This window comes from Diabrotica virgifera, chromosome 2 (genome assembly GCF_917563875.1).
Source record: "Diabrotica virgifera virgifera chromosome 2, PGI_DIABVI_V3a".
Taxonomy (NCBI): domain Eukaryota; kingdom Metazoa; phylum Arthropoda; class Insecta; order Coleoptera; family Chrysomelidae; genus Diabrotica; species Diabrotica virgifera.
In genome coordinates, this window is record NC_065444.1 from 213,814,144 (window position 1) to 213,840,133 (window position 25,990).

Genomic DNA, 25,990 nt, shown 5'->3' on the forward strand with positions numbered 1-25,990 from the left:
AACAAATTTATATTTCTATACACACTAAACAACGGTTGTATCACTTCAACGTTTTAACTTTCACCCACAAGGCTATTTTAGGCCAAAAAAATTATTAACTTTCATTAACCAATAATTCTATCTTACATTTTGTTTTCATTACCATATTATGACAATAAGTTCGATCAAATTTAATTTTATAGTCAAGTTTATGGTAATGGTTGTAATATTTTTATAAAAATAGTAAATTTTAAATTCTAATATTAAAAATTAAAATTCCAACACAGTCTTAAACTTAAATTTCCGTAACCACATTGGATCTTGACCTTGGTTAATACCTTAAAAATTCCCTTTCCTGGATGTCAATGTTACTGACATTTGAAGTATTTCAACTTCCTTCTAAATCATTGACAGACTAAACGTAGTTCAATGTAGACCTAATTATAAAAAAATCTCTTAATTAATGGAGTAGAGCATCATGTTCCTAGTACTAATCCGTTGGCATCCAATGTAAGCCAAATTGTAGATCAGATTTCACCATGTAGTTAGAACATACATCTTGACCAGTGTTTGGCATTGTGGCTATTTAGCAAGGACAGAGAGTAAGTAATCGTAACCACACTTTTCAATTTTTAACATTCAAAATTTCACCCTTTTCAATTTTACTAAGTGAGATTACTTACTTTTAGGTTCACTGATGATGGACTGATAAGTCCGAAAACGTTTTGAACGTAATCCGTTTGGATTTTTAAAATTTTTTATAATTTTTATTAAATATACCAACTACACTAGGGAGTTTTACTTCATGTTAATTTTATTTAACTAGATGGTATACAGCCAACCTTCGGGTATTATCCCGTTTTATTTTTTTTTTTTTTTATAATTTTTATGTCTGTGGATTTCTCTACCTCCTATTAAGTATTATTGAAAATATTTATTTTCAATTAATGTAGCTGATCGGTAGAGCATCCGCCTAGGGATCGAGAGGTCCCCTGTTCAAATCCAGACAAAGTCATATCCTTAAAAAATGTTTGGTATTCTTTTTGTTCTTTCTAAAATTAGTTTAATATTTAAATATAATACAAAAAAAACTGTAAAGTAGATAGGTATATTGATTTCGTTGAAATCATAATATGAAGTTAGATTATATTATGATAGAAGTATAACTTCTTACGTGCGTACAAAGTACACACATACTTTTTTATGTAAGTTCGTAACACCCTGTGGAATATTCTAGCATTTAAAAAATATTTAAATTAAAACTCAATTGTAGCCTTAGCCTTTCTTAACATACTGCTTTTTGACTCATTCACTTAGGTTGGATAATGAAAAAGTTAGGTACTTTGACAACTAGCCATGTTCTTCAACAATACAGGGTGTTTCTAAATAAGTGCGACAAACTTTAAGGGTTAATTCTGCATAAAAAAATAATGACAGTTTGCTTTATAAACATATGTCCGCAAATGCTTCGTTTCCGAGATACGGGATGTTGAATTTTTTCTTACAAACTGTTTAACAACATGCTCATTATTTGCTATTTTTTCATAGAAAATAGCACACATTACTGTACCCGTAAGTAATAGTTCATTACTCACGGGTCATTACTCACGGGCTGAAGTTAAATTCAAGTGGCGCATGCCACTTTTAACATTAATCGTATATAAAATGCAAATAAAATTACTTAAACTTGTTTATTTTATACAATAATAATTATTGTAATTTATATCAATAATTAACTTCGAAAAATGTTTAAAGGAATTTTAACTGTAACAATGTCAGTATATTTTTTACGTTTATATCTTGTTTACTAAAAAATTTTGACGTTTATCATTTATTTTAGTGACAGATTTTGTTTGTGTTAATTGGCATTTATAACTAATATTGTGTTTATTTTTCAAGTTATATTGTGTTAAATATGTTGTAACATATTATATATAGTTATATTATTACATTATTTATAGTTAAATGTAAATATACATTATAACTATATGAAATACGTCCACCGATAACAGCCTTTTCCTATTTATTAGATTCACCGACAGTAGGTACAAATTTATGCTTATAATTTTTCGGAAAAGAATAGAACTTTGATTGACTATTTCTGAACTAATAAGAATTTGGTAATAGTAGGCAACCAATTATTCAGCCACGTACTAGGGGTAAACATCATTTAGGTATTTTTTGTAAATTATTATAATTTAAATCTCGAGTTGTTGATAATAATTATATTTTCTACTAATTAAAATAAAAAAAAAGGTCGTAGAAAAAGTATAGTATTCTACTCGCATGTAATGGCTATTAAGGCGAGTGTCGTAATTCATCAGAGTGAGTAATAGCCATCATTACATGCTCGTTGAGTAATATACTATTTAAATTGTTGAAATTAACAAAAGCCTGTAGTTTGCGTAACCTGTGAAAAGGTATTTAGTAGGCAATCACATTTAAATACCTTTTACCTTACCCTTAATTACCTTAATTTTCATCGTCCAAAATATTTGATACTCTTTTGCTAACCAAGTATCTTCTATACTATTTTTCTTTTTAGAGAATTCTAGAGAAACTCTTAGCCTAAACAGTGTTGAGATGCTCCAATTTTATTTGTGTATATGGTTTATTTCTCTCTTATTAATTTTATTAATGTTTATTACTGTTATGTACTTTTGTCATGTTTACTAATACTCTCGTAAATACCTACTTACCAACAAGATATTTATACAAGATGAAAATCTTATGATTGAAAAAGTAATTGGAAAAATATACGTGGATATTTTTGTTTGCTTTAAAATTATAATAAATAAGGTTAAAGTATTATAAAGGTTAAGTTATTAATTACATTTTAAATAAAACAGTATATTTTGTGGGCTCTAAAATAAACCCAACCCAAGGCAACTATAATGTGACCATAATGCCATGCCACAACCTCTCCACAATGTCCACAATATAAACAATAAATAGGGAACTTGTACATTTTTTTATTACATAATAATGTTCAGTTTTGTTTAAAAATGAGATTTCCAAAATGTCACACTTCAAAAACTCATAATAACTTAGACGTACAAATTTAAAATCTTCTGTGATTTAAAATAGTTCAAACGACCCGTGACGTCACATAGTTGGACTATATGGTTATGTTTATGGTTATATTTAGGTATATTCTTCTTTAGTTTATTAGCCTCTACCTACTTGGGTATTTGGCCAGCTCATCGTCGCGGAATAAGGGAAAAATATTTATATTCTAATGATATTTATCGTTTGTCATTGTAATAATATATACCAGTTTGTTGAGATTGGAGTTTGATACAGTTTTTAAAGGAAAGGAAAGAAGGACTACTATGGAAAATAAAAGAAAACACTATAAGTGTTGTTAGTGCCATTTTTTAAAGTATAAGTATAAGTTCAAACGATCAAAAACACTTGTGACGTAACATAACTGTATTTTCTACTGACGTATAATGTCTAATTAAAAATTATATACAATTTTGTTTACTTTGTTGGTGCAGAATGTAAACATATAACCGTATGACGTCACGACGCGTTTTGGGACAGCTGCTTTAATTTGAATTTAGAATCGTCTTTAGGGGCCAACGGAATATAAAAACAACGTTTTTATCTTTGATACATATTTTAAATTATGTTCTGTTGTGATTTATAACATTTTTTTTAATTTAAAATTTTATGAAGTTCCCTATTTAATACTCGTATTAAATAAAAACATCTATTTTTCTTTATCAGCTGGCTGTCACAAGACATCGCACGCGTTGAAAATTCAAAATTTGACAACGATTTGACATTAAAAACCCCCATTATAGCAGGCAAAAAAATAAAAAGAAGAAAAACGCCCTCAATTTTAGTTCCGCCGAAATCCACGAGAGGTCGTCATTGTGACTTAACATCGGCAATGGACATCCTAAGTCTTGACGTCACAAAATTGGGAGGAGCTTATATTTGACTCCAAACAATTTTGTTTATAATGTTAAACACGCATAAGGAATTTTTAATTTATTGTTTACGTGGTTTGTGTGACAAAATAAGACTTTTCATTTAGGTATTTAGTTAAAGAAACGTGTTAATTAAGAGATTTTTGTTCGTTTTTGCCCAGGTGGTTTAATTTAATGCAACTATTAGAACGTAAACAGGTTTGAGGTTATGTTTATTTTCAACCACTAAAAAATCTCTTAATTAACACGTTTCTTTAACGAAATACCTAAATGAAGTCTTATTTTGCCACACAAAGCACATAAATGAAAAATTCCTTATGACCATTTAACATTACAAACAAAATGGTTTAGAGAGTTTGTGTAGAGTGACACAAAATGAAGTATAATGAGTGCACATCGAACACAACAACAGCGAGTACAATACCATATCGGAGTGTTTGTATTCATTTCAATTGTCTGGACTCCCACCTTACAATTTACAATTAAACGTAGGATCAGTTGTAAATGTGCTGAATGACTGTAAAAAAGCTAATGAATAATCTCATTGCGACAATGATCATCTAGATAAGATATAACGAGAGGAAGTCTTGATCCTGCGTATAATGTTGATTCCAACGGATTAACCATTTGGTTTTAGGTGCCTACAATTTTCCATGCGTTTGACTTTTGCAATGACAATATACAAATCGCAAGGCCAATCTTTGGAAGTTTGCGGAAACAACTTGGAGTTTTTATGTTTCGTGCATGGATGATTATATTATATGTCGCGTTCTCGCGCATCGAAAAACTGTCATCGTTTTATATTTACGGACATAAAAAAGGCCAAAAATCTTAATTATCAGAAAGCATTAAATTAAGTAAACTTTTTTCGTACAGAAGGCTTTTGTTATTTTTTTTTTCTTTTCTGGCTCTCTGTTAGTTTCAAGGTATTAAACTTTGACACAATATTTAATTCTAAGGCGGTACGTGGTTCGGCGGGTCATCTATATTGTTATAAATATAAATAAAAGTCAGGACTAAAACAAAGAATATTGACTAGGCAGTCCATTAAAACGCTGAAACTATTAAGACGAAAAAATTTAAAGTAAGGTAAAATTTAGTACATAATCGATGTAAACCAAGCTAAATTGAAGGGAGTCGACTTTTTCGTCAAAATATATTAAATGTAATTAAAAAATACTTACGAATACAATCATGATGAAGAAAGCAGCAAAATACGAAGTCCGAGCCATCCACATACTAACAAATCGATAGTGCTCTCCAGAGACAACATTTCTGCAACAATAAAAGCCCAAATTATTATTAGGCATTTACAGATCAATAAACAAAATTGCAGCAAAATAATATAAATAAATACTATAAATTTTTTTTACTATACACAGAAACCTGATAAAGGATGAAAACGCGTTATAAGAAGAAAATGATACACAAAGATTTTCATGTGTTCTATTAACTATTACCTATTTTTGTAGATGATATGTACAAAAATGTATATTATGTATATTTTACAGTCCATCTAATTTACTTACCGTTGCACATCATTATCTACGGGCCGGTATTTCAATAGCTACTTAAGCTTTTGCTTAGCTAAGCCTGTGTCAAAAGTTAAAGAGAAGCTTAAGCTGGGTGCCGTATTTCCATCATTCTCTTAACTAAACTGATGCTCAGCTGTAAAGTTAATTGGTTTGGTACCTCTGAATACGTCAGAGTGCCAGAGCTAACTGTTCTGAGGTAAAAAACCACTACTGTTGACATTTAATTTTATCTTGTCACCTGTATCAATGTTATTTTTACTTCACTTAATTGTGTGTACATGGTACATGTGTTTTTAGTTTATTGTCTATATTTTCTCTGGTTATATTTTTATTGTTATTTTGCATAAGCAATAGATCCGTCTTTGTAATTTTGTTTATTGGATATATTCCTTAAAATGTCAAATTGGAATGTAAGTTTATTTTTGTAAAATAAATATACCTACCAAGCATTGTAGAAATAAACAATTTTCATGTGCCTACACCTTACAAAAGTAGTAAGAATTTTAATAATCGTTATTAAGATTAATAAATTAATAGATTATTATTTAATAATCCAATAATAACGTTATTACTTAAAAGTTGGTTTTCAAAACAACTCTATAATTAATAATCTATACAAATAACCTCAAAAAACAGAAAACAAATTTTAAGCAAAGGCTTAAACCAACTCCCGCGCGCGTTTAAAATTATTTGGTTTAAGCCTAGGCTTAAGCCTCAAATTGAAGTGGAAATACAGGCATCTAAGCTTAAGCAAAGGCTTAAAGTAAGCTTTGGCTTAAGTGAGGTTGGAAATACCGGCCCTACGTTAGAGATCTAAGTTGACATTGTTGTCCAATTACAAAAAACTCTTGAAGTCATTTTAAAACAAATACATCACACAATTTTTGCGGAAGTGGATTATACAGCAAAACAAATTAATATTCAATGTAAATAATTAAAAACTTTAGAAATAGAAAACAAGAATTAAGTTATAATCTTACGTTAAAGTACATAATAAAAACAGTAAATATAATGAAACAAATACTTATAGTAAATAATATAAACAAATATGAAGTGTCATCACCGCAACTGTCAAATAAATGTTACCAATTTATGCCAAAATATCACCTTCGTTCGATTATAGTTACAGTGTATTCCGAACAAATGTGCTTCATAAAAACGCTTTATCATCCATTTATACGAATTAAATGAAACATATTATTGTGTATTTATTTAAGTTAAAATTAATAGAAATCTTTAAATATTATTTCTACGCGTATATAATAAAATATGTCTAGTGGCTGTAATGCCAGTGTACTCGGCAAAGTGATTCTAAAAAAGAACACACATACCGCCTAAATATTTCGTGTTGGTATCATGTGACGTCACGGGCTATGACGCGGATGACGTGCAATGGTAAGTTAGTTAGATGGAGTATAAGTGAATTAAATACACTTCACTAATAGACAAATAAAACAATTAAAACTACCATAAAATAATTTTCATCTATTGTAAGAGAAACACTAAAACATTGCAAACATTGAAAAACAAAATAATTTTTATGTTTTATTAAAAATAAGATTAATTTTTACTGTTGCTGATATCGATGTCTTGAAAAGAATCAATCTGCTTAGCAGACATTGAGTTAGTTTTAATTGAATATAACGTAAATATCACACAAATAATTGAATATAAGATAATATAAATAGAACTTAAATAAATAATTATTATGATTAATAATGTAAAATATATTCAGAAGTATTCGACGGTTCTATTCTATCATTTATGGCCTAAGAAATGGAGACCATATCAGCCAATATATTAAGAACAATACAGAGGCCATCGAACGAGTTTCTCTGAGAGAACATTTACGAAATCGGGACGTGCGAAGCAGGATGACGATGGAAGATGTCATTTATTGAAGAATTGCCCAAATAAAATGGAACTGGGTAAAACCGTTGATTGATGGTATTGGTATTTCAATCAACGGTAAAACACTGCCCAGCTGTTCAACGTGAAACAAATATTAGCTAAAGCCTGAGAGCACGACATAGATATCTACCAAATCTTTGTAGATTTTAGACAAGCCTATGATAACATACATAGAGATGAAATATATGTGATTATGCAAGAATTTGGTATACTAAGAAAATTGGTAAATTAGTTCAAGTGACCATGACTCATACAGAAGCGCAAGTACGAGTTCAAAATGAATTGACAGATCCCTTCCAGATAACTAAAGGACTAAAACAGGGAGATGGGCTGGCACCGACTCTGTTTAATATACAGTGCGTCCATAAAGTAACGCATAAATTCATTATTTCGTAAACCGGCGATATTAAGGAAAAATCCCGAAACAGGTCGATTTTTATTTTTAAATTCCGATTTTTTGGCATATATATCATGCTAGTGACGTCATCCATCTGGGCATGATGACGTAATCGATGATTTTTTTAAATGAGAATAGGGGTCATGTGATAGCTCATTTAAAAGGGTATTCAATTCTCTATTCATTAATATAAACATTAACATATTGATTTATACAAGGTGTTCAAAAAAACATTTTTTTAATTAAAATAATTGAGACAAAAAGAAGAATGTATCTAATTTATTTAATTCAAAATGTTTTACTGTTGTCAGAAAACAGGAAAAAATGTTTATTTGACAAATAAATATTGTTTTTCGCTTAAATTCAATGTTAAAACTGCCACCCACCTGTCCCTTGGCAGTTTGAACATTTCGTTTAAACGAAAATCAATGTTTATTTGTCAAATAAAATTTTTTTCTCTTTACTGACAGTAGTAAAATGCATTTTAATTTAAAATAAATTACATATATTCTTCTTTTTGTCTCACTTATTTTAATTAAAAAAATGTTTTTTGAACACCTTGTATAAATAATTATGTTAATGTTTATATTATTGGATAGAGAATTAAATACCCTTTCAAATGAGCTATAACATGACCCCTGTTCCTATTTAAAAAAATTATCGATTACGTCATCACGCCCAGATGGATGACATCACAAGGATGATATATATGCCAAAAAAATCGTAATTTAAAAATAAAAATCGACCTGTTTCGGGATTTTTCCTTGAAGTCGCCGGTTTACGAAATAACGAATTTATGCGTTACTTTATGGACGCACTGTATGTATGGAATTATGTAATCAGAAAAATGTCCATAAACAAAAAAAATATTGTTTAATAAGTCTAAGCAGATTGCGGTGTACGCAGATGATGTAAACTTGATGGAAAGAACCGCAAGAGACCTCACAGAACTATATGTGGAGCTTGAGGAAAATGCGAAAGAAATAGGGCTGGCCTCAACATAGATAAAACTAAATCCCTAATACAAGCAAGGACCAACTAAACTTCCAGAATTTAACAATAGACGACGCTAATATAGAAATAGTAGAACAACTCACATACTTGGGTGTACAGATAACAGAGAATGGCAGCGAGGAGGAAGAAATGAAGGGAGAATGAAATCTTGTCGACAACCGTCTTTAGACATTCCCTACTTTCTAAGTAAACATTTTGTAAAGGAAAGATTATAATTACCTTATTAAATGCCTTAAAAATATGAATTGCCTTAAAAATATTTATCCTGATACTGACTCGTTAAAATAATAAATATAATTTCATTTATAACTGTAATAACAATTAGTTTCCACGTTAACAAAAATACACAGAATAATTAAATTTGGACGTTACGAATTGTCCGTTACGAATTTGTATAGTTATGAACTGTCACGTTACGAGATGTCATGGAACCGAAAAAATACATACACATTTGATAACATTTCATAACGTAGAAAAAAACACAAACGATGAAGCGGAAACAATTGGGTCTCAAGCTCAGTTAAGTTCAAGTAGAGTCTACAGATTAATAGCTAAAAGATTACAACCGATTCTTCAAAACACAATTTTAAATCAGTCATAAAATCCAGCGAAGAGTGGAGACCTCATGGGGAGGCCTTTCTCCAGGAGTGGATGCGATCAAGCTGAAGAAGAAGAAGAAGAAGAAGAAGAGAAATATACAGAAGAGTTAATCTTAAAGTACATTTAAAAATTTAAGTATTTTCAATTGTTTTTAATTGCATAAAACGAAGATTACGCACTGTCAAAAAGAGAGAGATATCTTCTTCTACATTAATGATCACATAAAGGCGCATTACATACCAAATGAAAGAGGAGAGGTGCAAAGCTCGGCGTCTAAGTCCAATGTAGATATCTTGGAGAGATTCTAATCAAAAGTCCATCATTACAGATACACCTTGGTATGCCATTATCATTCAATTCAATCATTTAAATGGTCGACCTTCCGTCACGTACACACACAGGCCAGTCCCGCGACCGATCAAAACTACTGGCCATTCAGCGATCTAGAGTGCCGGGGGCATAAACGAGCAGATAACATAGAGGGATTCATAAAGAGATTGGACGGTGGCAGTCCAAATCTGTATAAAAATCACCTTCGTTTGTGCCCAGCTATTAATTACTGCATTACTAAAGCTTTAAATAAAAATTAAGGAAGGGCTGGTGAATTACTCAGATAAATATGACACGTGACTAGAAATTCATCTTCTTAACATCCCCGCAAAGAACCTCATGAAGCCACAACCAAACCGAAGGCCCCCAGTGGCCTTCCGAGACCATTTTTACATTGAATTATTTATTTATTTATTTTATTTTATCTGTGTGCTTTACGTATATTCCAAGTTCACAAATAATTTTTGTTAAAATTATGAAACGATAGGAAATTGAGATAGGACTCTTTCCTATAGGTTCCTAACTACGTGTAAATAAATAAATAATTTAATTGAGTTACTGATAATGAGAATAGGAAAAACATAACTACACAGATTAGACCAAGATAGCATTATGCCATTTTCAGGAATAGGCATGTAATGTATACAATCGAAAATAACGAAGAATAAAACAAGATAATAAAATCAAAAATGACGTGAAGCCAAAAAGATATTTCAGCGATTCTCAGAGATTATTGATTAGCGAACTAAGTATAACATATCAAATGAAAGAGGAAAGGACAGGGAATATAACGACGTAGGTGAAACAAAGATTCCAAAAAGACGTTATTAAAGAGGTTTTTCGGTATTGACGATTAAAGAAGAAGGTATGAGTAATGGCAGAAAAAAGATTAATTGGTGTCAAAAGGGCTTCAGCCACAGAACCACTTCCCAGGATCAACAGTAATTGATGAGCAGTCTCAGGCTGAGACGAGTAGCTAAGTAACCTAAGCGTCCTAGTAAAGAAGACTATGAATTATCTGCAACAAACAACATCAAAATAGAGAATGTAAAGTTAGTCATAAACAACTTTGTTTCATTTAAATCTCGAAGGGAGGATGGAATATTCAATGCCTTAATACAAAAAGAATTGTATATTTTGGACTGGACCCTAACAAAGCTGTTTAGAGCAAAAATAGCACTAGGTTATATAGCAAAGACTTTGACAACTGTTATGGTGGTGTCTTCTTCTTGCAGTACCGTCTCCTATCGGAGGTTGGCTACCATCACAGCAAGCTTAACTTTGTTGGCTGCAGCTCTGAACAACTGTATTGAACTGCACCCATACCACTCCCTTAAATGTCACAACCAGGAAATCCTCCTAGGTCCCACATTTCTCTTTCCCGAGATTTTTCCTTGGATTGTGAGTGTTAGCAGAGAGTACTTTTCTCCTCTCATTATGTGGCCTAGATACTCCAGTTTGTTCGTTTGTATGGTTTTTATGACTTCGCATTCCTTCCCCATCTTCAGCAAAACATCTTGATTTGTTACTCTTTCTGTGCATGGTATTTTCCACATTCTCCTATAACACCTCATCTCGAATGCCTCAATGTTTTTGATGTTTATCTTTTTCAGTGTCCAAGCTTCCATGCCGTACAGCAGAATGGAGAAAAAACATAGCACTTTAACATTCTCGTTCTTAAGTTCATATTTATGTTCCGGCTGCATAGGAACTTTTTCATTTTGACATACGACTGTCTCGCTATCTCAATTCGCCTCTTGATTTCTCTTGTCTGGTCATTAGTATCAGTGAAGCAAACCCCTAAATATTTGTAGGATGTAACTCTTTCAACTGGCTGCTTATTTGTGGTTAAATTCACATTGGTGTATAGCTTCTTTGTTACAATCATGAATTTAATCTTTTTGATGTTCAGTTTTAGACATAACTTATTGGTATGAGTGTTTATGTTTTCCATCAAATACTGTAAAATTGCTAGGTTATCTGTTACTATTAGCGTGTCATCAGCGTATCGTATATTGTTAATTAACACTCCGTTAATGTTCATACCAATGTTTTGCTCTAGGAGCGCTTCCTGGCATATTGTTTCGCTAAATATATTGAATAGTAGTGGAGAAAGCACACAACCCTGACGCACACCTCGACGAATCTCAATTTCTTCGGATAACTCATTATCAACCTTGATTTTTGCGTTTGTCCCCAGTACAACCTGGATATGATGTTAATGTCGCGGCTGTCGATGTTTTTGCTTCTTAGAATTTCATACAACTTTTGGTGTCTGACTTTATCGAAGGCCTTCTCAAAATCTATGAAACCTACTTAGAGGTCTTGGTTTACATCCAAACATCTTTGCATTAACACACTCAGACCAAACAAAGCTTCCCGTGTTCATAAACAAAATATGACAACAAGACAACGTCCTATTTAAATCCTACAGACCGGTCAGTTTTACATAATTTTTGTTGAAGGCAATAGAAATAATTGTTAATAGAAATATTACGGAGAGACCATTGATGGCTCATCCTCTTAATGGCAACCAGCATGCGAATCAAGAAGGAAGATAAACAGAAACGACACTGGACGAGATAGATCTCCATTAACAATAAAGATATTGCGTTAACCGCCTTTCCAGATGTAGGAGCATTTAATAATGGGCTACTAATTTCTCTTGATAATGCAGTAGTAACAAAAGAGATAGATATAAAGTAATGCTGGAAAATAGGCTGATAAAGATAAAAAGAGACCCGTAAGAAGAGGAGGTTGTGGCCAGAACAGATAAAGATGCCCACAGAGGGGAGTGTTTTGTCCCCTCCTGTAGTCATTCCTGGTGGATGGTCTGATCTCGTTCCTTAATGCACAGGGGGTACAAGTGTAGGCCTATGCGGATGATCTAGTAATTATTGTTCTTCTTCTTAAAGTGCCGTGCATTTCTGCGTAGGCGTCCACCGTACGCATCTAAACATTCCGTATATGTATTTGGCACCTAGGAGTTTTCTATTGCTTCTTTGCAGCAAGCGGTCATATTTCAACCAATAAGCGGCGAGGTGCCAAACACATATACGGAATGTTATTCGGTGCAAAATTCATATACGGAATGTTAAATTAACTAGTTTTGATGGGAAATAAGCCACACTTTTACTAAAAAAATGATTTTATTAACGTTTCGAAGCCCAAATCGGGTGTCGTTGTCACAAGAGGGTGCCACAAGAAAATAGCTTCGGAATGTTAAATATTCGTAGACCGAAAAAGACACTTTCCATTAGAGTCAGTTAAAAAGAGATTGATTAAAATACTTCTTAATGTATTATTAAATAAAAATAAAACAATAATTATAGTATGTATTTGGAATGTTATTTGGTGCGAAATTCATATGCGAAATGTTTAAATATTCGTAGACTAAAAAAGAGAAGTAACTTAAGTCAGTTAAAGAAGACTGATTTTAAAATATTTTGTTAATGTATATTAAAGAAAATAAAACAATTACTACCTATATGGAATGTTATTTGATGCGAAATTTATAAATGGAATGGTATTGTATAGATTTGAGAGACTTTATTATTTCTTTATTTGACTATTTCGCTTTCGCAGAATTTTTAATGACTTGCACGTGTTGTATAGTATGTTTAGATTTATGTTTCAGCTATTCAATCCTGTTATTTCTGTTGAAGTTTAGGGCTGTGTGCTACCAGACAAAAATAGTCGTCTTTTTTTATCTACGAACATTTAACATTCAGTATATGAATTTCGGACCAAATAACATTCCATATGCTATACTTGTTTTATTTTTATTTAATAATACATTAAGAGGATGGGTACGTATTTTCGGCTGCAATGCTATTCAAATGGGGATTCATTTTTTCGAATCCTGAGAAAACTAATATATATTTTTGAAAAATTTAAACGCAGAATCAAAGATTACGTTATTGGCGAGGACCGAAAGTCCCTGAGAACTTCTATAATGTTTATTTTAATAAGTTACAGGGGTAAAAAACTAAGAGAAAATTTAGTATGATATTTAATTTAAAATATCTCATTCAAAATAAACTTTTTATTTATTCTAAGGGACTTTCGGCCATCGGTAATAATATTGTCTTTCATTCTGCGTTTAAATTTTTCAAAAATATTTATTGGTTTTTTCAGGATTCGAAAAAAATGAACACAATGTCCGTGGTAATATTTCCAAATCTATCTTTGTCATACAACGCACTCAGTCGAATAGAATATTGTCAGCATACTGTCAGTCAGACAGTGACAATCAGTGACAATTTTAAATATTTGACATGGCATCGGGAATATTTTGAGTTGTTGATTAAATAATAGTGTATTTGATAAATAATTGATTTAAGACGTGAACTTAATAAAAAGTTATTTATTGTGTATTATTTGTGGAAGATCCAAGCAGAGAATACATCAAGATAATAAATTCTGTGATCCAAGTATTTTGTTGTTAAAGATGTTCAAAATTGTAAGCATTCCATAGTAACAATATATTATTAAAAAATCACTTTAACACTTTTCCTCTTTTCTCGATTGAGTATTAGTTTTTGTTGTACATATATATTATTACAATCGCTGAATACATAGTTAGTGAAAAAATTATCACATTTATTAACTGAATTAATAATTTGCAATTATAAAAATAACAGTTATCCAAGAACATTCAAAAGCCACCTCTTTAAATTAATGATGACATTTTCAAGTAGAATGACATTCTAGTAATGTTTACATATACATACCAGTGTGAATTTTACTACACGTAATTTGCCGTGTAAAGACAGAAAAAGTAGGGATACCCGTAAAATATTTGCGAATTATGTACCGATGGCCTTAACAAAATATTTTAAAATCAGTATTCTTTAACTGACTTAATAAAAAGTCGGCTTTTTTAGTCTACGAATATTTAACATTCCGCATATGAATTTCGCACCAAATACCATTCCAAATACTACAATTGTTTTATTTTTATTTAAAAATACACTAAGCATCAAAAATAACGCACCACCTTAAAAATGGGACATTTTTGATGTTTCGTATTTCCTAAACCTGTTGTCCGATTTGAGTGATTTTTTTAGCATATTATAGCTTTATTCTTCAAGAATATCGATGTAATAATATTATTGCTAAACAGGTAAGTGTCATTGTATACCGGGTGTAACAATGATAGTGTGTTTTTTCCTCAAAGTTTGGAACACTCTGTGGAATATTCTAGCGTATATAAAATATTGAAATTAAAACTCAACTGTAGCCTTAGGCTTTCTTAACATTCTTTTCGATTCATTCGCTTATGTGGGATAATAAAAAAGTTAGGTACTTTAACAACTAGCCATGTTATTCATCAATACAGGGTGTTTCTTCTCAATAAGTGCGACAAACTGTAAGGGGTAATTCTGCATGAAAAAATAATGACCGTTTGCTTTATAAACATATATCCGCAATTGCTTCGTTTCCGATATACGAGACGTTGAATTTTTTCTTACAAACTGACGATTTATTTATTGCTCTAAAACCGGTTGAGATATGCTAATAAAATTTAGTAGGTTTCAAGAGGTAGTTATTGCGAATTTTATGACATACAATTAAGAATTTTATATTCACCTTTGGCGTGCATACGGGTCATATTACCCGTATGCACGCCAATTGTGAATATAAAATTCTTAATTGTATGCCAAAAAATGCGCAATAACTACCTCTTAAAAGCTTTTAAACTTCATTTGCATATCTCAACCGATTTTAGAGCAATAAATAAATCGTCAGTTTGTAAGAAAAAATTCAACATCCCGTATCTCGGAAACCAAGCATTTGCGGACATATGTTTATAAAGCAAACGGTCATTATTTTTTCATGCAGAATTACTCCTTAAAGTTTGTCGCACTTATTTAGAAACACCCTGTATTGATGAAGAACGTTGCTAGTTGTTAAAGTACCTAACTTTTTTATTATCCAACATACGCGAATGAATAAAAAAGCACAATATTAAGAAAGCCTAAGGCTATAGTTGAGTTTTAATTTCAATATTTTATATACGGCAGAATATTCCACGGGGTGTTCCAAACTTTGAGGAAAAAACACACTATCATTGTTACACCCGGTATACAATGACACTTATCTATTTAGCAACAATATTATTACATCGATTTTCTTGAAGAATAAAGCTATAACATTTTAAAAAAATCACTAAAATCGGACAACAGGTTTAGGAAATACATCAAAAATGTCCCATTTTTTAGGTGATGCGTTAATTTTGATCCTTAGTGTACATTAACAAGTATTTTAAAATCAATCTCCTTTTAACTGACTAATAAAAAGTTATCTTTTTCCGTTTACGAATATTTAACATTCCGTATATGAATTTCGCACCGAATAACATTCCGTATATATGCGTTTGTCACCTCGCCACGTATTGGTTGAAATATGACCGCGTGCCGCAAGGAACCAATAGAAAAATCCTAGGTGTCAAATACATATACGGAATGTTTAGATTCCCACCATACATTGTCTTGTCTGGTGAGATGTAAGATATTCAGGATTAAATAATTCTATTTTTAGCAGCATTGCGAAGCATTTCATAGCTGTGGATTAATGTCCATTGGCGAATATTACGCAGCCATGACATCTTTTTACGTCCCAGACCCCTCTTACCCTCTATCTTCCCTTTGACTATCAGTTGCTGAAAAGTGTATCGTTCTCCTGGTAATATATGCCCCAAGTATGCCGTCTTCTTACTTTTAACATAATTAAAAAGATCCCTATCCTGTAAGCCCGCTCTTCTTAGTACTTCCTCATTTCTGACTCTGTCCATCCATGATATTCTAATACTCTGGGCTAATTAGCAAAATACAAGGAAAAGTTATTTACCAGCAATTTTATTGCTGGAATCAAATCTTATGATTGTATATATTAATAATATAGGTATGCAGAGTCCGCAGATAGGGTGCTACTTTTATATAAACAAAATGGCGCCCGAAAATCGTGTTTTTTCAATTTTTGCTCTATAACTCCAAAGATTTCAACTTTACACCAAAAACACCCAAAAAAACATTTTTCCCGATTTCCTTCGACGAAAATTTTCCCCGGAAAATGCGGGTTTTTCCAAAAAAATCTTTAATTTTCAACTAACATTTTAGATAAGTAATTGTTTATCAATAACTAAATAACTTGGTAATATAAAAACTCTTTTCGTAAATATTATAATTCCAGAAGCCGATGGAAATTGAGTGAACAGTTTAGCAACAATTGAATTGTTAATTAAAAATTTACGGTCGCTATAATAACTAGAATAATTATGATACATAAGAATAACTACGATTTTTGTATAAAAAGACACTGTACCTATCTAATGTACTTTACAGAGTTGAAATTGGACTATATTTAATATCAGGAATATTTTAAAATTATAAAAAATTTTTTGGCTTATAAACAAATAGAATATGTCGGGAAATATTAAATTAAAAATCATGAAAACGGTACTGGAAAAAAATGGCAGTACGCTTATTTTAAAAGAAAAAACGTTTAATTATGATGAGTGGTTCCTGAGATACAACAGGTCAAAGTTGACCCACATTTACGGCAAAGATATAAACAATAGGACCATAATTTTTCATCGATCACCTTTTAATGTTTGTCCTGTTTCTCCATACAAATTTTCATGTCTTTAAAATACTCATAACATATATTATTATAATAAAAACTATCGATATTACGAGTGAAAATTGCAAAAAATAGCAAAATTCCAATCAAAACTTAGGTTTAAGAAAATGTAATCTCAAAGTTCAAAATCGGTATACGTTAAAACAATGCATTTTCTCGGCTTCCCATGGAGCAATTTTCTTATAAATAAATTAATCTATTATAACAAAATCAAAGCAAATTTGACATTTAATAATGCGTTAGTGAGATGACTCTACTCGAGTTACTTGGGAACAAAAAAAGAATGAAGAGTATTGCTCCATGGGAAGCCGAGAAAATGCATTTTTGTAACGTATACCGATTTTGAACTTGGAGATTACATTTTCTCCAACCTAATTGTTGATTGGAATTTTGCTATTTTTGTAAATTTTCACTCGTAATATCGATAGTTTTTAATATAATAATATATGTAATCAGTACTTGAAAGATATGAAAATTGGTGTAGAGAAAGAGGACCGAAATAAAAAGGTGATGGTTCGAAAATTATGATCCTATTGTTTATATCTTTGCCGTTAATGCCGGTCAACTTTGACCGGTTGTATCTCAGGAACCACTTATCACAATTAAACGTTTTTTTCTTTTAAAAGAAGCATCCTGTCACTTTTTTTCTAACACCGTTATCATGATTTAATTTAATTTAATATTTCCCGATGTATTCTATTTCTTTATAAGCCAAAAAATTGTTTAAAATTTTAAAATATTCCCGAGGCCGCTTAAATAATCCAATTTCAATTCTGTAAAGTACATTAGATAGATTCAGTGTCTTTTTATACAAAAATCATAGTTACTCTTATGTACCATAATTATTGTGGTTATTATAGCGACCGTAAATTTTTAATTAACAATTCAATTGTTGCTAAACTATTCATTCAATTTCCGTCGGCAAGTTTCAAGAATATATTATTAGTGTTTTTAGTAAATATATTTATTATAATTTTTATGTCTGTGGATTTGTCTTCCTCCTTATAAGTATTATTGAAAATGTTTATTTTCAATTAAAGTATCTGTCACCGTAATTGTAATTATGTCCGAGAAATGATCGACTGAATACAAAAGCGGTGGTAGCTGATCGGTAGAGCATTCGCCTAGGGATCAAGAGGTCCCCTGTTCGAATCCTGGCAAAGTCATATCCTTTTTTTTTAATTTTTGGTATTCTTTTTGTTCTTTCTAAAATTAGTTTAATATTTAAATGCAATACAAAAAAACTATTTAAAGTAGATATTGTCCTTTTCATGAGCATTTTTCAGTGCGTAACAAATGATAGGAGAAAGGTTAAGTCCGTGATAATACACATTTATGACATTTATTCTAACATGACATTTTAGTTAAATCTGACAGTCGTGACATTTTATTTTCAATTTGGAATAAAATCAAATCAAATGTGTTTCTTGCATTTATAAAATGGTATTTTCTTTGATTTGTATAGTCTTATAAATTATACAGATTATATTTGTAATATTATTATCTAATCAAAAAAAAATATTTTTTTTATTATGGCGCCATCTATCGACAACTAGAATAACTAGAATAAATGTTGTAAATGTCTGTAATCACGGACATGCCTTTTTTTCTGTCACATACAATTTAAAGAAAGAAATCGAAAAACTGTGACGCACTGAAAGATGATCATGAGAAAAAGAATAGGTATATTGATTTCGTTGAAATCATAATATTAAGTTAGATTATATTATAATAGAAGTATAACTTCTTACGTGCGTACAAAGTACACACACATTCTTTTTTTAAACTTAACCAGTTTTTCTTTTAGTAGCATTCTTTAATAAGTCTTATTCTATTGTATTTTATTCAAAATGCTCCCAATAGTTCCTAACCATCTTAAGACGCATGAATTGTCTTATGAGATTCTTATGAGGAGTGTTTCTATTCCTAGTACGGTTTAGGAAAAAGTGGACTTCTTTCACAAGAAGCTGGCAATGGCAGTGTTTCTGAAATTTCTGTTCGTTTAGGATTTGAAATTGATTATGAACAAGCTTTGACTAATATACAGGTACAAGATCTGATAAAACCTTGACTTCTGGTTAACTCATTGATATGGTCGAAACTCCTGTCTGCAGCCAACAACTGCAGAAAAAGAAAAGTTAAAAAAAGAAATTCGTGTCGATTTGTTGAAATTAGAGGCTACACGACCGGACTTTTTAGGGCAGCAGTCAACAAAGTCATTTTAGCGAGTAACGTAACAGATAGGCACCATAAGATGATTTATGTCTTTCCACCTGACCCTAGTGTAGGCACAGTTTTTTTGCTTATACGAATCAGTTAGTTCACTCTAGTTTTTATGCGGTTCCTGCGCGTGCAGAAACTCCTAGCAGACTGCGTAGTAGACTAGGAGGAAAATGTTGCTGTTGCAAGATTTAAAATATTCCGATAAAGAATATTCCAAAATTATAATAAAATAATTATGATTATCGATTTTTTTCAAAAATCTGAAAATTAAATTCATAAATGGTAAAATCCTTTACGTACACACTTGTATAAAATTTGAAAAATAATATTTTCTAATTATTGATTGAATGTATTCAAACAAATTAATCACAAGTAACTATCTAAATTGGTGACATTTGGCAACAGTGAGTAGATCTGGTTTATTTATGTATGTTTATTCCAAACATAACCTTATAAACAAACAGTTGTTTATTTAGAGTTATTTATTATTGTTTTCTCATATTTTGCAATTGTTAAGTTGGTTTACTTCGAATTTAATATGCATTACTGTGGTATTTCTCCAGTTTTCTAAGAAGGTTGGTGATTTTGAATTGGGATTATGATGAATTTAACCCAAAGGCAATGTGTGTTTATTTATGTGGCAAAATTCCAGGCACCATAAAAATTTGAGTTTCTTCCTGTTGCCCATGGATGAAAATCGGTAAGAACGTAAATTCTATTTAATATCATTGACATCATTTTTGACGTGCTGTCGTTTTAGGTTTGCAGAATGAAAAGAAATTGTTCAATGTGATAAACTTTCTATGAACAGTCCTCAATATTGTTACATTAACTTTTAAATATGCACTTTACATCTTGAGGAGCAGGCCTTTGCAGAAATACTGAAAAGCGGGTTGCAAAACAACGCAAAATAAAATAAACGAAATATGTCTTGAGATTAAACATTCAAGTTGAAGGTGTGTTCTTCCTTAAACTGGAATGATAATTTTGTAATTCTGTAGGCACATCTATTGAGAAGTTACAACCAGTGGCAAAGTGCCTTAAGGGAATCTATGACATATATAATTGAAGGTATGAGTATATGTTTCAAATGAATTGTTGGATGATTCTGAGAAAGTGTAAATTTTTTTCATGAATTTGGTACATAACTGTCTTTATCTAAGTTCTACAAACCATTGACATCTGTTTTGAAAAACCATGTTCCTAGAAACCATTGATAACAAATATAGACGGTTACCTCTGCATTCGTTGTATCATCTTACTACCCTATCCACAGTGAGTCTAATTTTTAAATCTATAATAATTGTTTACGTGCTGGTTTCATAAAGATGCTTCAAAAATCTATATGGGTCTTACTAGGCAGCACAGCCATGCCTTTAATAGCTTTTCCAATTATATTTTCAATTTGCTTATTCTAGTTAAGATTGCGGGATAAAAAGACCACTAAATATTTGAGTTCATTTTTAGGTATCAGCATTGGCTCTACAGCCCATGGTGGGTCTTGGCCTGTTCCAGAATCAGCTTCCACTCTTTCCTATCCTTTGCTTGGCTTTCCAATTTCTCACTCGAGCATGAATTTTTGGTATATATGGGATTATATTGTGATAACGACCAGATCTATGAAAGAATAGTATGTTGTTAAAGAAGATTGTGGTGACACTATTCATGAATATCTGATAATATTGGTTAATGTGAATGGAGTCCAAAATGGGGTTTAGGCTGTTATATAAAAAACTAGGTCATTAGCATATGGAAGTAGGGCGACATTATCTGGTATTAAATTATGTGAATGAGGAGAATTAAACCTAAAAACTCTATTTATTCTGCTAATCAATATGATTTTGATATATTTTAATATAAAACATATGTTATTCTTTCTAGGGACATCTCCTCTGAAGGAATTACAATTATTTGCCAGTATGTCAAATGAATTTTCAACATCAGTCATACTTTCATGAATTTATTGATGAAAATAAAACTAGGTACATGATTTATTTACTTCCAAGGGATTCTAAGATACTATGTGTAAAAATTCAAATATGCAGTGATGAGCATGCTAATAACTGGCAAAATATGGGATATAACGCCAAAGATGGGAAACATGGGATGCATTCTGAAGTAAAAAGAGATGAAACTGAGAGAAATTATCGATATAAACATATAAATTAACATTACATTACATAGTTTCCCACCTTTAGACGTATCAGATGAGTATGAGAACTGTCACTGTGACAGAAGAATTTTATAAAATACTCCTGTCACAAAGGTGGGAAACTATGTAATGTTATCGTCGGCTAAGAGTGTTAACCTGCTAACTCCATTTTTCACTGTGAGTGATATTGGGGTAGTTTCTAGGTCTGTGTACCTTCATACCATGTCCCACAAGCCCGCTGGTTCCACTGTAGTTTAGAGATAGCTATTTCTAAACTACATTAATGTCGGCGGGTTTGTGGGGTGGTGTATGAAAATACACAGACCCAGAAACTAGCCCAATATCACTCAAAGTGAAAAATGGAGTTAGCAGGTTAAAACTCTTATCCAAGGTTATGTTAATTTATTCGTTTATAACGATAAGTTCCACTTCTACCAGTTTCATCTCTTTTTATCTCACAAGTTAATATGTTTTCCATCTTTTGCGTTATTTTGCCGGTTATTAGTGTGAGTGCTCATTACTGTATAGTTACGATTCTGTGATTTCTCAATAAGATGCTGAGTAGGTATAGATGAGCATCTACAACCCTTTCAAAACAGAAATTTATAAGTTCATTTTATGTACCTATTAAACTTTATTTTAAGGATGAATTTGAAATGCTTGTAGGGAATATATCTGTAAAAATAAAATTGGTATTATAAAATTGAAATTCTCAAAATATAATTTATAATTCGAATGTATTATTATTTTTTTGACAAGACATCAGTACTTCGTTTTTTAGATTTCTCACAAGGATTCAGATCCGGAAGATCCTGCGTAGATGCCAGTACTTACTTAATTACTTATTCCTCTTCACTCCATGCGGAGCATAGGGCGTCAACTGTCTGCCTCCATTCTATCTTATCCTTTGCACTGATCTTTATTTCTGTCCAGGTTTTCCCAATAGGGCTTTTCATTCACAGTCATTTGTTTCAAGCTTCTGTCATATGTCGTATAATCCGTGTATATTCATAGATATAACAGAATAGATTAGGCCAGTTCGAAAAATAGCGTAACGCGGAACAGTTTGGGTCGGTGGTCTATCTTTCTCTCTCTAGCATATGATGGCTGCCGCCTCTGTGTAACTGTCGTTCCATTACTCCCACCTCTTGGTAGATACGCTCACACTCGCACGACAGACAAAGATAGCTAGACCACCGTACTTGATATCAGCGTTACACCTCGATGCATTGAGTGGCATATGACTAGCCTGATCTATTGTTGACATATCTCTGTGTATATTAGTATTATACACAGATTATACAACATATGACAGCAGCTCGAAGCAAATGACAATCAATGGAAAGCCCTATAGCATTAATTTCTTTTTCAACACTTCTTTTCCACATTTCTACGGGTCTACCTGGTCTTCTCTTTCCATGTGGTGTATATTCTAGGGCTTGCCTCGCTATGTCTGTGTCAGGTCTCCTTAGTGTGTGCTCCATCCAACTCCATTTCCTTTTGCATATTATCTTAGATATACATAGGTTTCTGGTTAGTTCTTGTCCATAGCTCTTGGTTTGATATACGGTTTCGCCAGTAAATGTTAAGAATCTTCCTTAGGCATTTATTTATGGATACCTGCATCTGTCTAATACATTTTCTTGACACTTTCCAAGTTTCTGCTCCATATAGTAATACAGTCTTCACGTTGCTGTTGAATAGTCTTTCGGTTTTAATTGTCATCTGATGTGAAGACCACATTTTTCTTAGCATATTGAATGCGTTTGTAGCATAGACGCCAGTATTGTACTATTTATTTCTGTACTAACACAAATCACAGAAAAGGCCATCGAGTACAATAAACCAGCATATCTATGTTTTACCTGACAAAGGCTTTCGATCGCATCCAAGTCGAAGACGTCTTACACTTACTGTATAGAAGAGACATGCCAATCAATATTATACGAACCATCGAAAACATCTATTTCCATAATCGAATACAGGCAAAGATAAATGGAAAACTAACACAGTCTATACCAGTACAAAGCCGAGTCAGACAAGGGAACCCGTTAAGCCCACTGCTCTTTAATGTATCTAATAATGGACGAAATAATAGAAGCAGTATGTAAAGATCACGGTTACAGAATGGGGAACAAAAAACTCCAAATATTAGGTTATGCAAACGACGCCGCATTAATCGCCAAGACAGAAGACAATCTCCAAAGATTAACGCACATCTTCAATACAACAGCCAAGAAATACAATATGAATATGATAATATCAGCAGAAAAAACACATGTATGACATCTAAATACCCACTACGAGGTAAAATCGAAATTGATGGGAAAATATTAAAGCAGGAAGCAAGGTTTAGATATCTGGGAATAGATATACCCAGTTACGGAGATGTTGAAGAGGAAGTACGACAAAAAAGCTTAAAAGCAAGTATAGCGGTGGGATCTCTTAATGACACAATCTGGAAGAACGAACACCTAAGACAAGACACAAAAGCAAGAATCTATAAGCTCGGATTATAAGCTTTCATCCGACACCTCATTTGTCATTCTATCTGGTTTAATGACTGAGGAGTTGTGTTTACGGACAGACGGACGTATATAATTCAACGCTTTCACATTTTTTTCAAAACTGAGTGAAAACAATATTTCTTTAGAAATCCATAAATATATTCGCTAATAATGAAACTAATTTGCAGTGGTTATAGCCAACCTTCATTAGTGGAGTAGGCATTAGAAGAAGAAGACCAATGAAGATAAAGTAGAGCCCATTGTTAGACCAAAATTTTGTTTATATAAAAAAAATTATTTAGTTGAAAATAGTAGGTACATAATCTCAATGAATCCATTAAAGCTGATACATTTAGTCTTCAGAACAACAATAATAATTATTTATGAAACTATCGATAAATTGTCAAGAGCTTCGTAAACGTTAATTGTAGAAAAGTATTCCTTATTTCGAAAAATCTATTTCAAATTTGTCCTATTTATTTTCGAGCAGTGTATCAAAAATAATGTTGAGCAGTATAACACACGCTGTTATGCGCTTGCGTCCGGCTGCAAGGTCTCGATGCGCAGTGGGAAAAATGGAACATTTTTTCATAACGTACTTCACGGCAAGGGACTATACTGATTGTTGTATAAACCTATATACTGTGGTGTAGGTATGGCGGTTGTTGACAAAACACCGGTTGTTGACAAAACACCGGTTTTCTGTTAAACCGGTTTTCTGTTAAACCGGTATTTTTAACTTACGGTTTAACCTGGCGGTTATAACCGGTCAAAAACGGTTATTGAAAAAACAGGTTTAAAGTTTTTTGAATCAATATTCAATACCCAATAAGTTATAACGTCACATTGACATTGCACTTTAGTTTGTGATACTTCATAATGTTTAATTTCAATATAAAATCTCAGAGTTTTCGATATAGGTATGTATTGGAAAAAATCAGTTTTCATTAGGTAACTTCAAAGAGCTGTAACTTTTTTAAGTGCACATTTGTACTAAGGTAAATTAGGTTAAATCGATATATTTTTGGTAACAGAATATGTGACTTAATTTATGACCTACCTTTTTGTTACACTCTTTATAATAATAAACTAACCCAATGAAAGTTTCGGGTCCAAATAATACCAAATAATTAAAAAATACAAAAATAGTGAAATTAGGTTCTTATTTATAAAACTATAAACGTAATAAATATGAAGTAAATAAAAATACAACGTGTATACATGTATATGAATTATAAAAACAAAAATGTAACATCAAAAATAGTAAAACTAGTAAAAACAAATAATGAATCATTGTTAAGAAACAATGTCTACGACCTTTGAGAAAAAGCGGTTTTGAGAAAAACGCGTTTAAAGTATTGTCAACTTTTATTTTCAATTTTTTTTGTCTGTCAAATCGTAAAGTGATACACACAGGAATATGTTCTTGAATCGCGGAGTAATTTACAAACGAAAATGAGAACAGCTGTTGACCGTTTCTCACTACGCTCAAGCACGCTGACGCGAACTTGCCGCAAAGCGAGTCGAGGGTAGGGAGATAGTGTTGAATGTCCCTACCTTCGACTCGCTTTGCAGCAGGTTCGCGCCAGCACGCTTGAACGTAGTGAACAACGGTCAACAGCTGTTCTCATTTCCTTTTTGTAAATTACTCCGCGATTCAAAAAGATATTCCGGTGTGCATCATTTTACGATTTGACAGACAAAAATAAAATTGAAAATAAAAGTTGACAATACTTTAAACGCTTTTCTTAAAACTGCTT

General features: G+C 31.8%; 1 protein-coding gene and 1 long non-coding RNA gene across 4 annotated transcripts in view; one reads left to right on the top strand and one right to left on the bottom strand.

Annotated features, from left to right (window-relative positions):
• LOC114332134 (membralin) overlaps positions 1 to 25,990 on the bottom strand; it is an 893,172-nt gene that overhangs the window by 767,526 nt on the left and 99,656 nt on the right. For both annotated transcript variants that reach the window (XM_050643070.1, XM_050643069.1), the window contains exon 5: positions 5,102 to 5,192. In XM_050643070.1, the coding sequence (XP_050499027.1) occupies positions 5,102 to 5,192 (91 nt within the window). The remainder of the gene's footprint in view (positions 1 to 5,101; positions 5,193 to 25,990) is intronic.
• LOC126879805 (uncharacterized) lies at positions 19,942 to 21,565 on the top strand. 2 transcript variants are annotated; one of them, XR_007696279.1, is made up of 3 exons: positions 19,942 to 20,271; positions 20,332 to 20,642; positions 21,039 to 21,446. It is a non-coding gene; the product is annotated as an uncharacterized LOC126879805 (long non-coding RNA). The 2 variants fall into 2 exon arrangements; XR_007696278.1 differs by lacking the exon at positions 21,039 to 21,446 and adding an exon at positions 21,453 to 21,565 and having other exon boundaries at positions 19,944 to 20,271.